This window comes from Xenopus laevis, chromosome 8S, assembly GCF_017654675.1.
Source record: "Xenopus laevis strain J_2021 chromosome 8S, Xenopus_laevis_v10.1, whole genome shotgun sequence".
In the NCBI taxonomy this organism is placed as follows: domain Eukaryota; kingdom Metazoa; phylum Chordata; class Amphibia; order Anura; family Pipidae; genus Xenopus; species Xenopus laevis.
In genome coordinates, this window is record NC_054386.1 from 75422291 (window position 1) to 75438564 (window position 16274).

General features: G+C 38.2%; 1 protein-coding gene across 4 annotated transcripts in view; it reads left to right on the forward strand.

The window, feature by feature from the left end:
* Positions 1–14452, forward strand: part of pls3.S (plastin 3 S homeolog) — a 60261-nt gene extending 45809 nt beyond the window's left edge. For 3 of the 4 annotated variants that reach the window (XM_041575072.1, XM_041575074.1, XM_041575073.1), the window contains exons 9-18: positions 56–198; positions 1609–1635; positions 2480–2575; positions 3125–3320; positions 8001–8079; positions 8205–8319; positions 8513–8646; positions 8764–8887; positions 9982–10109; positions 12876–14452. In XM_041575072.1, the coding sequence (XP_041431006.1) occupies positions 56–198; positions 1609–1635; positions 2480–2575; positions 3125–3320; positions 8001–8079; positions 8205–8319; positions 8513–8646; positions 8764–8887; positions 9982–10109; positions 12876–13008 (1175 nt within the window). In that variant the 3' untranslated portion in view covers positions 13009–14452. The remainder of the gene's footprint in view (positions 1–55; positions 199–1608; positions 1636–2479; positions 2576–3124; positions 3321–8000; positions 8080–8204; positions 8320–8512; positions 8647–8763; positions 8888–9981; positions 10110–12875) is intronic. The other variant, XM_018233106.2, reaches the window with a different exon arrangement.
* Positions 14453–16274: the final 1822 nt, after the last annotated feature.

A 16274-nucleotide genomic window follows, 5' to 3' on the forward strand; every position in this document is an offset into this window, starting at 1 on the left:
TTTTTGGTAATTGATATGTGGCGCTCCCTTCATGTCAACTTCCTGTGTATTTCAGCTCTGGCTGCATTGCTTCGAGAAGGAGAGACATTGGAAGACCTCATGAAATTGTCTCCAGAAGAGCTGCTCTTGAGATGGGCAAACTATCATCTGGATAATGCAGGCTGGAACAAGATCAATAATTTCAGTTCTGACATTAAGGTGTGTATGGGAGCTAAATCCTGGTATCAAAAGAAAGCTCAGTAATGTTGCTGGAAATTATCAAATAAATCTGAGGTTAGGGTCTCCAAATAGAAAGTGATTACTCACCACATAAAGGAAGAGGCCCAGGTGCACCGCCCTGAGCCCTCAGCACGGAGAGCGGACAAACCATATATTCTTTGGAACAGGCACACAACTCTTCCACCAGGCAGTTAGTTCAAAGTGAAAAAAATTTGTGTCCACAGCCTGCCTGCTTCAAAGAATTTTCGGTAAATTCTGAAATCTCTTAGAGGGTCCGAAAGGCCCCATGTTGCCCAAATTAGGCACTAAGGAACTTGCTGACAGGCTTACACATTTTAATAATCAAGCACAGAGTGGGTAAAGCACAAACATGGGCAGTTTGGACCAGTGTTTGTGGGGAGCGGGATTTTATACAAGTTTAGGTCATGTTGTTTGTGACTAAATAGGATAACTTTTTCTGCATGTATGCCCACTCAAACTTAAGAAAGATCTTGTTGTGTGAAAACTTAGCACAATTACAATGAGTTTATAGAAATATTTGAAAAATACATTGTTTATACCTTTTGTGCAACCTAGATAGGGTACAAATGTGATATACAAGTTATATAGTGCCAATTAAGTGTGTGTGTTATGAGTGCCTCTAGAGCAGTGTTTCCCAACCAGTAGCTCACAAGTAACGTGTTGCTCAACAACACCTTGGATGTTGCTTCCACTGGTCTCAAAACAGGTGGCTTTTTTTTTTTAATTCCTGACTTAGAGGCAAGTTTTGGTTGCATAACTGCCAAGCAGAGACTCTGTAGGCTAACAGCCCATATACCAAACAGCCAATCACAAGTCTTTTTTGACATCCCCCATGGACTTTTTCATGTGTGTATTGCTCTCCAACTATTTTTTTACATTTAAATGCTCATGAATAAAAAAGGTTGGGGACCCCTGCTCTAGAGATAATGTTTTCTTTATCGTAGCAATACCAACCCATTTGCTTATATAACATTCCGGAAGTGGGGACTGGTGTGGCTCTGACTGCTTACATCCTGCTCTGCAAGATTTTGTGTTGGGTGGCAGTTTTCAAAGTTCCCAAGCCACAAAATAAACAACGCCAGCAAAGTTTCCATCCCAACTGCTGATGAGCTATTGCCTCATGTGTTGATAGAAATAGTTCTTTACCAGTTGGGAAACCCACAGCTTGCTTACTCTTGCACTATACATAATGATTAACTCCCTTTGATGATGCTACATGTATATCTTGCATGCTCCTTCTCTTACCTACTGTGTCAGTAAGAAGTATTAGCAAGCAGGCTTTTTCTTTTATGATGACTTCTGTTTTTCCTCTAATGTGCTTAACTGCACTCCTGTTTCTTTCATTTCATGCTTTCCTTCCTTCTTCAGCTTACAGACTTTGGTCCGTCTGTCAAGGTATATAATTGCTTTATCCCATCTGGAAGAAATACTGAGGAATTTAGGAGTTTTCACTTTGTTATTGAGTGTGAAATGCTCTTGTTAGATCATAAACATGAGTACAACAGTTTAGGCCACAGCTCATCTTCCCCATATGTGGGAAATGGAAAGTGTAAAGTCTGTGTAAAGGGACTGTTTATTGCTGTGTCCATTAGATGCTAATGAGAATATATGCATTCTAAAAGTATTTTCCAGACTGCAATAGGCCCATCGGTAGTAGAGGTATAGGATACAAATACTGCAGTGTAAGCAGAAAACACAGTCTGGAACAGGTTTAAATTACAGAAGAGCTTGTTTAGACAGTCTGTATAGTGGTATGGAGATGTCTGTTTGCTTGGGCAATAAGATAAGTGGGAGAAAAATAAATATTGCTGGTTGTTGTAATCTGGAAAAGGGTACAGTTAAAGGGAAACTAAACATAAATCCTTAACATTTTCTTGCTGAAATGTGCAGGGCAATACCATCCCTTAGTTTTATAGCAGGGCTATAGGGTTGTCCCAGTTGCTACTTTTTCTGGCATTTGTTAGCCACTTATTTCTTCCAACTACCCCTGGTACAGCAGGCTATGCCAAACTAGCATTATCTTAAGTTATAGCAAAACTTTAATATTTATTGCAATACTTCCTATTTTATTTATAATCATCGTTTTCAAGAATGTTGTTTTTTCTATTTTATCTTTTTATGTTTGGTGCTTTGTAATGTACATAACAACCTTGTATTTTTGTGTTTAATTGTATTTTTTACTCCTAATGTTTGGTAATCCTGTGGAATTAAATCCGCTTTTTCATTCCATCCCTTTTAGGACTCAAGAGCCTACTTCCATCTTCTCAATCAGATTGCACCCAAAGGACAGAAAGAGGGAGAAGAGAGAATTGACATTAACATGTCTGGCTTCAGTGTAAGTATCCTGTGTAATTGACTTGATATATTTGCCTAGAGGTAAGGGCAAAGGGAACTTTCCATTACTCAAATTGTATTCACTGTATTCCCGTTTTACTGCATCTGCTATGTTTAGTATAACGGAGGTCCTTTTATTAATATGCTTGTTTAAAGACCTAGGCAATAATGCCTGCAGAAAGTTTGCAGTTGTCCACATAAGGCCTCATTTATTTAAAATGTAATGAAACACACAGATTTGTGCTTAGTCTTTAGTTGCCATATAAATGAATCAGATGTTTTACAGTGAAACAGGAAAGAAATGTATAACAGATAATTATATGTCCAGCTGTACTACAATGAAAACAGTGTGTTGTAGCACCATATAGAAGTCATTTAGTCAGCCCCGTTGGGCAAGACACATTTAAGTTTCAGCAGCAGATATACTTTTTATTGGTTTTTATTTTCTGATAATGCTGAATGGTCTGCTCTCAACCTAGTGATGCAACACGTTTTTGTGAATGCCAAAGATTTTGCACACTAATATACAATATTGTGTTTGTTCCAACAGGAAAAGGATGATCTGAAGAGAGCAGAGTACATGTTACAGCAGGCAGACAGGCTGGGCTGCAGACAATTTGTCACGCCTGCTGATGTTGTTAGTGGAAACCCTAAACTAAACTTGGCTTTTGTTGCTAACCTGTTCAACAAATACCCAGCACTTACCAAACCGGTGAACCAGGACATTGATTGGACATTGCTAGAAGGTGACTCTTTTGTTTTGAACTTTACATTAAGGGGCTGATTCACTAAGGGTAGAATATCGAGGGTTAACCCTCGATATTCGACTGGGAATTGAAATCCTTCGACTTCGAATATCGAAGTCGAAGGATTTAGCGCAAATAGTGCGATCGTACGATCGAACCATTCGAAGGATTTAAATCCAATGATCGAAGGAATATCCTTCGATCAAAAAAAGTTAGCCAAGCCTATTGGGACCTTCCCCATAGGCTAACATTGACTTCGGTAGCTTTTAGATGGCGAACTAGGGGGTCGAAGTATTTTTTAAAGAGACAGTACTTCGACTATCAAATGGTCGAATAGTCGAACGATTTTTAGTTCGAATCCTTCGATTCGAATCGTAGTCGAAGGTCGAAGTAGCCCATTCGATGGTCGAAGTAGCCCAAAAAAAACTTCGAAATTCAAAGTTTTTTTACTTCGAATCCTTCACTCGAAGTTAGTGAATTGGCCCCTAAGCGTAATTAGGGACTAGTGTATTTATAATTAAGACATTCAGCTGATGTTGCCTTTCAATTGATTCCTAACTATGCAGTTACATAGTTAAATTAAATTTAAATTGGGTTGAAAAAAAGACAAAGTCCATCAAGTTCAACCCCTCCAAATGAAAACCCAGCATCCATACACACAACCCTCCCTACTTTTAATTAAAATTCTATATACCCATACCTATATTAACTATAGAGTTTAGTATCACAATAGCCTTTAATATTATGTCTGTCCAAAAAATCATCCAAGCCATTCTTAAAGGCATTAACTGAATCAGCCATCACAACATCACCCGGCAGTGCATTCCACAACCTCACTGTCCTGACTGTGAAGAACCCTCTACGTTGCTTCAAATGAAAGTTCTTTTCTTCTAGTCTAAAGGGGTGGCCTCTGGTACGGTGATCCACTTTATGGGTAAAAAGGTCCCCTACCATTTGTCTATAATGTCCTCTAATGTACTTGTAAAGTGTAATCATGTCCCCTCGCAAGCGCCTTTTTTCCAGAGAAAACAACCCCAACCTTGACAGTCTACCCTCATAATTTAAGTCTTCCGTCCCTCTAACCAATTTAGTTGCACGTCTCTGCACTCTCTCCAGTTCATTTATATCCCTCTTAAGGACTGGAGTCCAAAACTGAACTGCATACTCCAGATGAGGCCTAACCAGGGACCTATAAAGAGGCATAATTATGTTTTCATCCCTTGAGTTAATGCCCTTTTTTATGCAAGACAGAACTTTATTTGCTTTAGTAGCCACAGAATGACACTGCCCAGAATTAGACAACGTGTTATCTACAAAGACCCCTAGATCCTTTTCATTTAAGGAAACTCCCAACACATTGCCATTTAGTGTATAACTTGCATTTATATTATTTTTGCCAAAGTGCATAACCTTGCATTTATCAACATTGAATCTCATTTTCCAGTTTGCTGCCCAGTTTTCCAGTTTAGACAGATCACTTTGCAAAGTGGCAGCATCCTGCATGGAACCTATAGTTCTGCACAATTTAGTATCATCTGCAAAAATAGAAACAGTACTTTCAATGCCCACCTCCAGGTCATTAATAAACAAGTTGAAAAGCAAGGGACCTAGTACAGAGCCCTGCGGTACTCCACTAACAACACTGGTCCAATTAGAAAATGTTCCATTTACCACCACTCTTTGTAGTCTATCTTTTAGCCAGTTCTCTATCCAGGTACAAATACTATGTTCCAGGCCAACATTCCTTAATTTAACCAGTAACCTTTTGTGTGGCACTGTATCAAATGCTTTAGCAAAGTCTAAGTAAATCACATCCACTGCCATCCCAGAATCGAGGTCTCTACTTACATTCTCGTAAAAAGAAATTAAGTTAGTCTGGCAAGATCTATTACGCATAAAACCATGCTGGCACAAACTCATAGTATTATGATTTGCTATGAAGTCCAGTATCTTATCCTTTATTAACCCTTCGAAAAGCTTTCCTAATACTGACGTCAGACTAACTGGCCTATAGTTTTGAGGCTGAGAACGGGATCCTTTTTTGAATAGAGGCACCACATTAGCAATTCGCCAGTCTCTCGGCACAATGCCAGATCTCAATGAATCTTGAAAAATTAAGTAAAGAGGTTTGGCAATCACAGAGCTAAGCTCGCTAATTACCCTGGGATGAATACCATCTGGCCCTGGACCTTTGTTAATCTTAACATGTTCAAGTCTCTTTTGAATTTCTTCATGTGTGAACCATGCATCATTAGTTGTATTACTAGAATTGGGAGTGTTAAGAAGGAAACCTTCACTTACTGGTTCTTCATTTGTGTAGACAGATGAAAAATACGAGTTCAGAATCTGCGCTTTTATTTTGTTTTCATCAACCAGCTGACCCCCCTCTGATAGTAAGGGTCCCACCCCTTCCTGCTTCATTTTTTTACTATTGACATATTTAAAAAATAATTTTGGATTTTTTTTACTGCTTGCTGCAATATCCTTTTCTATAGCAATTTTAGCTTGCCTTATAGCTTCTTTGCATGATTTATTGGCCTCCTTGTACCTTATAAATGTTTCGGCTGTACCAGCTAACTTGAAAGCCTTAAAAGCACATCTTTTCTTACCCACCTCAACACCAACACTTCTATTGAATCAAAAAGGTTTTGCTTTGCAACGACGTTCCTTGCTTACAAGTGGAATATACTGACAAGTATATTTATTAAGCAGCATTTTAAAGACTTCCCATTTTTGTTCTGTGTTTAACCCTGTGAAAAGCATTTCCCACTTAATATGTTGCAGAGATACCCTTATACTGTCAAAGTTTGCACGTCTGAAATTTAGTGTTTTAGTTACTCCCTTATAGAATTGCTTCTGCAACAGAATCTCAAAGGAGACCATGTTATGATCACTATTCCCTAAATGCTCACCCACACAAATGTTAGAGACGAGTTCAGTATTGTTAGTTATTACAAGGTCCAAAAGAGTGTTATTCCTAGTAGGTTCTTGAACGAGCTGGAATAAAAAGTTGTCATTCAGCATATTTACAAACCTACTAGCTTATCCCAAAGCTAGTCAGGTCATGCTGTCGCTGTCAAAAGGATGGAAAGTTAATGTGCAAACTCTCTGCTAGTTTGGGGAATTGTAACAAACTTTAATATCTTTTTCAACTCTCCTAAACCTCTCCTAAACTCTTGAAACTTTTAATGTCCTGCTATAATTTTAATAAAGTAAGTAAAAAATGTGAATTTTTGTACACAAAAAAAAAAAGCTATTGGGTCACAGGTTGGACCTCCTTCCTTGTTTGGTTACTGAAAGCTTGAGAAGCCGCAACTGTGATATATGGAAGGTTTTATGCCAGGACCTTTTTAGATTTTTCCATAAGGTGAGCGCACCTGTTCCAATTACACTTTCATCTCTATGCATTAAACTCTTAAAGGAGAACTAACCCCTAGAAATGAATAGGGCTAAAAATGCCATGTTTTATATACTGAACTTATTGTACAGCCTAAAGTTACAGCAGCAATGATCCAGGACTTCAAACTTGTCACAGGGGGTCACCATCTTGGAAAGTGTCTGTGACACTCACATGCTCAGTGGGCTCTGAGCAGCTGTTGAGAAGCTAAGCTTAGGGGTTGTTGCAAATTTTCAAGCAGGAAATGAGGTTTGTCTGTAATATAAGCTGATGCTACCAGGCTGATTATTAAATGCTGATGCTAATTGCACTGAAAACTGTTTCAGTGCTTCCATGTAGTAATTATCCATTAATTTCTATTCTATGTGTACTGTATATTGTGAGTGGGTCCCTAAGCTCAGTAACTGACTTCAGCACAGAGCATGTGCAGTGAATCGGCAGAAAAGGAGATGGGGAGCTTCTGGGGCATCTTTGGAGACACAAATCTTCCCTGCTAAAGGGCTGTGGTTGCCTTGGGCTGATACAGAAGCACAAAACATAATGTACACAATTTCTAGCCTACTTCTTTAGTTTAAACTTCCTTGTCCTTTAAGGCGACAAGTCTTAAATAAACATTTTTTGTGACTGATCTTTATTTAGCCCTTTTTATTCTTTTCAACATTGCGACTTAAATGTAGGACGTACACCACATGCAGCAGATAAAACTATCATTGCAATAGTGGAAGCGTGATTGTGAATCTGTTTATCTGTTGTTCAATTGTTCCCCTTTTTGCTTACCCTTCTGTGGGAAACCTGAACAACCTCCATAGTTCAGAAGTAGGTTGTGTGCTACAGTAATGAATGTGTTAAACATTCACTTAATATCAACTACAATAAATCATTTAGTATTTTTTTAGATGCGTAATGCAAACTAGAAGCTTGTTTTTGAAAAGTAGACTTGTGCCATCTTCTGGACTTCAGTTGTACTGCATGCAGTGAGTATCCAGCAGGAGGTGGATTCCTGATTTCTAAATAAATATAAATGTTTGTTTCAGTAGCAGTAAGCATTGCTAAGCTTTAAATATTAGTAGTTCTGCTCCTCATATAGTATTAATTAGTATAAACAAGAGATGTTTAGGACCAAAGAGTGCTACAACAGTGCTATGCATCTCAAATTTATACTGTATATGCAAATGTTAGGTTCTGTGTTTTCAAATGCTGTTTTCATGCTGTTTTCATGCTGTTTTCATGCTGTTTTCATGCTGTTTTCATGCTGTTTTCATGCTGTTTTCATGCTGTTTCAGGAGAAACACGGGAAGAAAGAACATTCAGAAACTGGATGAATTCCTTGGGAGTGAATCCACATGTGAATCACCTGTATAAGTATGTATAATGTTGCTGATAGCTCATAACAAAATAAGTCGTTGTCTGTGCATAGCTCATCCTATTGCTTTTGAAAAGTTGGTTCATGTTTGTGCTGTTACTGATGGGATGAACTCTTCTTTCAGTGACCTACAAGATGCACTTGTCATATTGCAGTTGTATGATCAGATCAAAGTTCCAGTCGACTGGAATAAAGTGAACAAGCCACCATACCCTAAACTTGGGGCAAATATGAAGAAGGTATATTAAACATAGACCGTGTTAATCTAATGCTGATCTAGGTGCTGGCGGGTTTCATAGTTAAAGTTATGGCATCCCCCTAACACTAAATGGGGCATTAAAAGCAGACCTTTATGGTATTTATCAAAAGTTTAGACCCTTCAACCAAGGTATGAAGCCACAGTTAATAGGGCCTCTTCTATTTGTATTCCAGCTTGAGAACTGCAACTATGCTGTTGATTTGGGCAAACATCCTGCAAAGTTCTCTCTGGTTGGTATCGGAGGACAAGATCTGAATGATGGAAACCCAACATTGACTTTGGCACTGGTCTGGCAGTTGATGAGAAGGTGAGTAAATAGAATCTGTATCCTGAAATTTTATAAATATGATTTGGTGAACATTTGATTAGGCTGAACTGGCTGCCCTTTCCTCTTATTGAAATTCTATTTTCTTTTCATCTACAGGTACACATTGAATGTCTTGGAGGATCTCGGGGAGGGACAGAAAGTTAATGATGAAATCATTGTAAATTGGGTGAACCGAATCCTTGCTGATGCTGGGAAAAAAACCTCAATCCAGAATTTTAAGGTAAATGCTGATTATGCATGATATATACTGGTAGTAGATATTTTGCAAAAACAGGCGCTAAAATATTTAACAATATTTTAAAATATTTAACAACGTTTTTATATCACTCTCTCCCTACATTTATCATGGGTGATATTTGAAAATGTTTATTGGTTTGGTGGTCAAACATAAGAAATATTTTTAATTTAGAAAAAAAAAGACCACATAGATTTAGATCCTCAAGCTCTAGGGTCTAAGGGGCAGAGTTTAAGGGACAGATGTATTATGTGGTGTAAAAATCTGAATAATTTACCAGGCATCACCATGTAATTGTGTAAATTGTGTAATTTTTTTTTTACACTCTTTTTCTTTGAGCAACTTCTTTAGAAACTTACAAGGGTCTGAGGCAGTGTAAAATAATGGAGGTAAATCTGGCAATCGCATAGCATAAAATAAAACATCTTGATAAATTTGCCATTTATTTTACACTGCTTTTTACACTTTTTTTTTTTTTCAGCAATTTTTAATTTATACTGCATAATAAATAGACCCCTAAGACTCTGATACAGTGGCAGAACTACCGGGGGAGCAGGGGGTGCGAGCGGGCCAGGGCCCGCACCCCCACAGGGCCCCCCGGCAGTCCGTTTGCCGCTGAAAATGCCGGCAAATGCGGCCGTACAGAGGGGCTGCGCGTCACGCATCAGGGCCCGCCCCCCTCTAGGATCGCCACTGCTCTGATATCATCTGTCTTTCAAAGCAACATTGTGAGTTATTGGATTAATCAAAGGCATATAGCTGTTTTACATCCTGGGAGCTTTGAATTAATTGTAAACCTTCAAACTTAGGGATAATAGGGATAATTAGTTCTCACAATGCTAAAACCAGAAACGCGCCTCCCATATAAAGCATTCCTTAAAATGACAAATGCTCTTTTTTTTTTTTTTTATGGCCTTGTGTTTCTGTACATTTTCATTCTCACAATATTCATTGCAGGTAGAGAAGATGTTCATTCAGTGAAATGCTCTCAATAAACAGTTATTATGACCTGATCTTTCTCTTATTAACACTTATCGCATATAAATAATCCGTTATCTGAAATATCTTTCTAAATCCAGGACAAAACGATCTGCACAAGCTTTGCAGTAGTGGATCTGATCGATGCCATCCAGCCAGGCTGCATTAATTATGAACTAGTGAAGGGTGATGACAATCTTACTGATGAAGATAAACATGACAATGCCAAGTAAGTTTGTAGCATTGCTCTTTTCTATGTGAGGTGCAGGTTCCCTGGCAGGTGTTTTATTGCATGGCTTTTATTAATTAGAGCTCCTGTTTGATGTGCTAGGCGCAGGGCCCAGGCTGCACTTGCTGCTGTAGTAGGAACGCGTTAATGGGCAGTATGCAACTATAAACACCTGTACTAAAATTTGGCACAAGAAATTAATTCTGCCTGCTAAAGCGCTACTTTTTAGTTGGGTTACTTTCACTGACATTACCCCCCCCTTTTCCTGTATAAACTGGGCAATTTGTTCAGCGCTCCCCATTAACCTTTAAACAAACACACCCCCTCTCCCTTATCTGTTAAGCTCATTATCAGTGGAATGGTAATTCGTTTTTTCTTCTCGTCTGCAGTTCTAAGTGTAAGGCCAGATGAGGAGATTCGGGGAGGTTTTGTCGCCTGGCGACTTATCGCCACGTGTTTTGCGCGACTATCTCCCCGAACTGCGGTTTTTTCCCATAGGCTATAGCGCAAAATCGCCTGCGCTAATGCACACACGGCGATGCGTTTTCAATAGTCGCCCAAAGTTGCCTTGACTATCTCCCCGAACGCTGAGGCAGTTCGGGGAGATAGTCGCGCAAAAGCTTTAGACAACTGAAAGTGAGATTTTCTTTTCTAAACAGATAATTTATTTTTCATATTTTGAATGTGCATTCCTAGTGGTTATGGGTTCTAAACATGTTGTATTGTGTCCTATAGCACTCTAGATTTGCTCCCCTGCCCACAGTATACAGTATAAGGCCCCCCATTCTGCCCTCTGGTCCTAATTTTTACTCCTTAGCCCTCCGTAGTATGTTGAATTATTACAATTGTTTATTAAAAAGTAATGTAAAGCACTGCATACTTGCTGGCACTATATAAATACATTTAAAAATATTATTTTCTACTGCCCTTGCCTCTATGGTAATTGCTGGGTAATAGTACATTATATCTAAATGTATTTTAAGCCCTTCCATTTTTTGTTTAATTGTATATTATAAGTAAATAGACTAAATAGGTAATTGTACAGTTTAATGTCCTGTTTGGGGGAAGAATCATTTTGTCTTGTCTTAATGCTTAAAAGTGCCACAATTGCCCCACTTGTAAGGCATTATTATGAGTTATTCGGAGAAACCAGTTTGTAATAAACAGACAAAATTAGTACAAAACACATGCTAAACTGCTAATTATTAACATACATATAAAGGTCAACAAAAGGATAAATCACTGGATGGTTACCAGATTTTAAACACCACTTTGAGAGCCAAAATGCTAAACTTTTGCCCCTGGTATTGTATGTGTGTTCTGTAAATACAATGTACTGTTAAAAACTGTATTTTTGCTTCAGAAACGCTACTTAGTTTATATAAATAACCTGCTAGGTATTGGGGCAGCTATTCAAGCTGAATAGGTTACACAGCACATAAGCTCTGGGAATAACAGGGATCTATAGAACTATAGACTGGAAACCTATAAACATTTGTTGCCACCTAGAAATAGTATATTTGTAGGTGCTAGATGAAAACATGATATAAACTTTAAATGTAAATAAAATAGTTTCACATTTTAATGTTACTGGTCCTACAAAAAGAGTAAAAAACCCTGTCAAACTATTAAAATGTTTCTGATGTAACTTTTAATAAATTGAATGTTTCACTATTGTTTTGATTTTTCAAATTGTAAATGTCTTATTAATGTTCTCCCTCAACCTACTGTAAAGTATGGTACCCCAAAACCTACAAAAGGGTCCCGGTCTTCGTTTACGCTTCTGCCTCTAACAACCAACTTTTTGTTTTGGGAGGATCCCCCCGTTACTCTAATGCCGCCAGGTATTAAAGTGAGAGGACCAAGGGGGAAGTTCTGGGTAGACAAGGGAACTGTGACGTATGCAGGAAGGATGGGGAGCAGAGAGCATAGCCATGGAACAAGCCGGGTCACTACCAGGCAGACAGTGCAGTTCAGAATCAGGAACCAGAAGTGTAGTCTGGATAAACAGGCCGGAGTCAAAACCAATTGATATCATGCTACAAAGTCAGGATGCAGGAGAGTGGTCAAACAGGCAAGAGTCGGTTCAGGCAGCGATACAGCAAAGGCAAAAGCAAGGAACAGATAATCAGACAAGAATCACACCCGGGAACTATGGAAAACAAACCTATATTGGGCAATGAGTCAGTGCAGTGTAGGGGGTTTTGTAGGAAGCCTAATGGCTTACACAAATCACCTGTGGCCAGATAGGTAACAGGTGAAACAAGCCAAGCCTACTTGTAAATACAAGGATAGCAAACCAGGACCTTAGCTGTCTGCTCACATAGGGCAGAGGTAATGCAGACAGCATAGAAACACCAGGTCATTGGTTTGATTCCAGGCAGGATATTACACCTACATTTGTTCAGTCATGTGTTTGGCACGTGGGATTTAAAGTTCGCTGGCTCATGCTACAATCCGTATATTGAATAACGATGGCCATTCATGATCTAATAAAAGCTGCTGACTTGGCACCTCAATACTGAGTCAGCAGCTTATTGGCTCTGCATGTTACCCTGTTAAATGGCTGCCCAACCGATACCTGGCTGAAAATCAACCAGAATTCTATCTGGCAGATTAGAACATGCTATCAGGCGAGTGCCAGATTGTCGTATAGATGCAATGCTCTACCAAAGCGAATCATTCTATACAGAACCATATGTTCATACAAGTCTTTTGTACATGATTGTGTTATGCCTTACCTATCATTACATTTGTTCCCACCAGATATGCAATCTCAATGGCCCGAAGGATTGGTACTAGAATATATGCTCTCCCAGAGGACCTAGTGGAAGTGAAACCCAAGATGGTTATGACAGTCTTTGCTTGCCTGATGGGCCGTGGGATGAAAAAAGTGTAATTGTGCCATGAAGACAGCATGTGGTATGCTGGGGTTGAACCCTTGCACAATTTGGCAGTTTACACTTGGTTTAGGAACTGCTAAAGGTGGCAAGACTTTCAGGTTTGCTTTTCCAACATTAGAAGCTTACCATTTCTCAGGAAGGAGCTCTAAATGCCGCAAGTGCTTTCTTTCCCAGATCACCTTCAAGTTCACACCAAAAATGCATTCAAACTCAGACTTTTTTTTCTCCCCTTTTAAACCCTTTACTATCCGATCCTATGTCAGTGTATTGCAGTGCAGTCAAATGTTAGGATCATGTGTAGTGAAGGATTTTATATACAAAGTGCTGACCCCATCATTTCAAATGGTAACATTTATGCTGGATATCTATAGTCTAACACTAAAATATGCTCCGTGTCTTTTGTTCATTATGCCTGTTTTTTGTGTGCTCCATAACTTGGGGAGGAAACACAAGCAGAGGGATTTTTATTCTTAAAGTGCATCTTAATTCCTGGTTTCATCTCTGTGGGTTATTGTTAGGGCTTACTTTTCAGTGATTTACAAGTATAATATTCAGGATGGATAGAAGCAGGCATATCCTGGCATCCATGTTGCTTTCCTCTCGAGCATATGGCTGATATTCTATATGATGAGACTCAACTTCTTGTTTTGATCACCAGATCTATTCCCTGTTGTAAAAACCTTCATTGTACATTTGAGTTATGCAGAACTTTTAGACACTAGCATCATTTATTTTATCAGAACTGTATAACTATAATGCAGAAATATAACAAATGTACCAGTTATTGAGTACTCAATGGAAGGATCTGTATTTTGTGAATAAAGCAAACTGTAACTTTTACAAGACCAAACCAAGATGAAATATCTGCAAAGTACATTTAAGTCTTTCTGCCAATTGTTAACAAAAACTTTGTAAACTGATTTCTGTGACTCCTTTTATTTAAGCCAGTCTGTCTTCATTTACATTCTGCTAATCAGTAATGGTCCAAGCATTGTTACTATTTAACAGCAATAAGTATTTTTGTACTCTCGTCTTCTGTTTAGTATTCCGAATGAATGCATTTTTGTCTGTCTCTTGTTTCGAAGCATAACCACAGAAAATATTTTTTTTTCCTTTTTGTATAAGGCCTGCATGAACATTATTCATTTTTTGTAACGATTTTTATTTAAAGTTATGTTATAAAAAAAAAAAAAATCCTGTTTTATCTGGAAAAACTGGTTTCATACAAGCCACAGACCGAAAAAAAACTGCACATGGCAGGAAGTTTCATATCTCTGCAAAAAAAAAAAAAAGCGCCAAAGATTGATTGAAACCTCTATATAAACAGGTATTACTATTATGGCTTTGGCAGGCTGTTTGCTAGTTTTAAAGACCTTGCTGCTATTTTAAGCTGTTTCAAGTATGGTGGTATAAACATCTAATAAAACGTCATTCTCCGCATGCTGTATTCTGTGTGCATTTCTTTTCTTAATAATGTTGTGAGATGAGATTTAAAATTAAATACCTGTTCAGTTATTCTGAAATATGTAAAATGCTGCCTTTTTTTATTTTTTGCTTTCATTGGCAAGTCCATTGATTATATTGAAAATACTACCTACTCTTCAAAAACATAACTTAAAAATTATACTTTCGTTATTGCATTGCAATGCTTCTGTTTGGCCTTAAAGATATACTGTCATGATAAAAACGCATCAGTTAATAGTGCTGCTCTGGCAGAATTCTGCACTGAAATCCATTTTTTCAAAGGAGCAAACAGATTTTTTTATATTTAATTTTGAAATCTGACATGGGGCTAGACATATTGTCAGTTTCCCAACTGCCCCAGTCGTGTGACTTGTGCTCTGATAAACTTCAGTCACTCTTTACTGCTGTACTGCAATTAGACTATCACCCCCCCTTCTTCCCCATCCCCCCCAACAGCAGTTTATCAGCAGAACGATGGGAAGGTAACCAGATAGCAGCTCCCTAACACAAGATAACCGCTGCCTGGTAGATCTAAGAACATCACTCAATAGTAAAGCCCAGGTCCCACTGCAATGTATTCAGTTACATTGAGTAGGAGAAACAACAGCCTGCCAGAAAGCAGTTCCAACCTAAAGTGCTGGCTCTTTCTGAAAGCACATGACCAGGCAAAATGACCTGAGATGGCTGCCAACACACCAATATTACAACTACAAAGACAAAATGCACTTGCTGGTTCAGGAATGCAATTTTGTATTGTAAAGTGAATTATTTGCAGTGTAATTTAGAAATAAAAACTACATTATAAAAATCAAGGCATATTTATTATGGTGGGCAGTTTAATGCAGTGGTATAATGTACACTTCATGCTTATTTATAAAACCTTGGAGTAAGTTTATGTGAAACTATAGCAGAGTGTAAAATTGTAGTAGCGAAAGAGGCGTTGCCTCAAAACTAAGCAAAGTAAAATCTGTATTTAGTGCGGTCATCTAATGAACACCACAGTTTATACCACATTCCCTGCAAAAAGTTCTTTGCTGCCTTGTCCCATTGACTTCAATGGATTGGCCCAGGTGTAGATTGTGTAGAATATTGGCATGCTTTGTGGATTTAGTCTGGCATAATATTAACTGCATCTCTTTGTAATTATGGTAGTTTGCTCTTTCTAATTAGTTCTGTGATGACAAAGCATAATATTTATCCACACAGAAGGATTATAGTGCTTTATACATTCTATATCTTATACCAACACTGTTTTTGGGGTAACATACTGTATGAACATAGACATACGTATTGAACACATCAACATTTTTCTCAGTAAATACATTTCTAATGTGGCTATTGACATGAAATTTACACCAGATGTTAGCAACAACCCAAGTAACCCACATAAAGAACTCAAAACAAATAAGTCCATAAATTAGGTTATGTATAATAAAGTGGAATGACACACGGAATAAGTATTGAACACAGGAAGCAAAATAGGTGCAAAAAGGCATGGAAAGCCAAGAAACCTATTGAGATCTGTCCATATTTAGAAAGCAAACTGGCCCCTATCAGTACAATTTAATATCTGCTGGTTTAGTCCCAATTAATGACCTATAAAAAGGATTCTCATTACAAAGGTATCACACAAGAAGCATCTCATGATGGGTAAAAACAAAGAGCTCTCTCAAGACCTCTGCAACCTTATTGTTGCAAAACATACTGATGCCATTGGCTACAGATGTATTTCTAAGATTCTGTGAGCACCGTTCGGGACTTTGACCTACAACGTGCCACAATACCTAGCCAACATCCT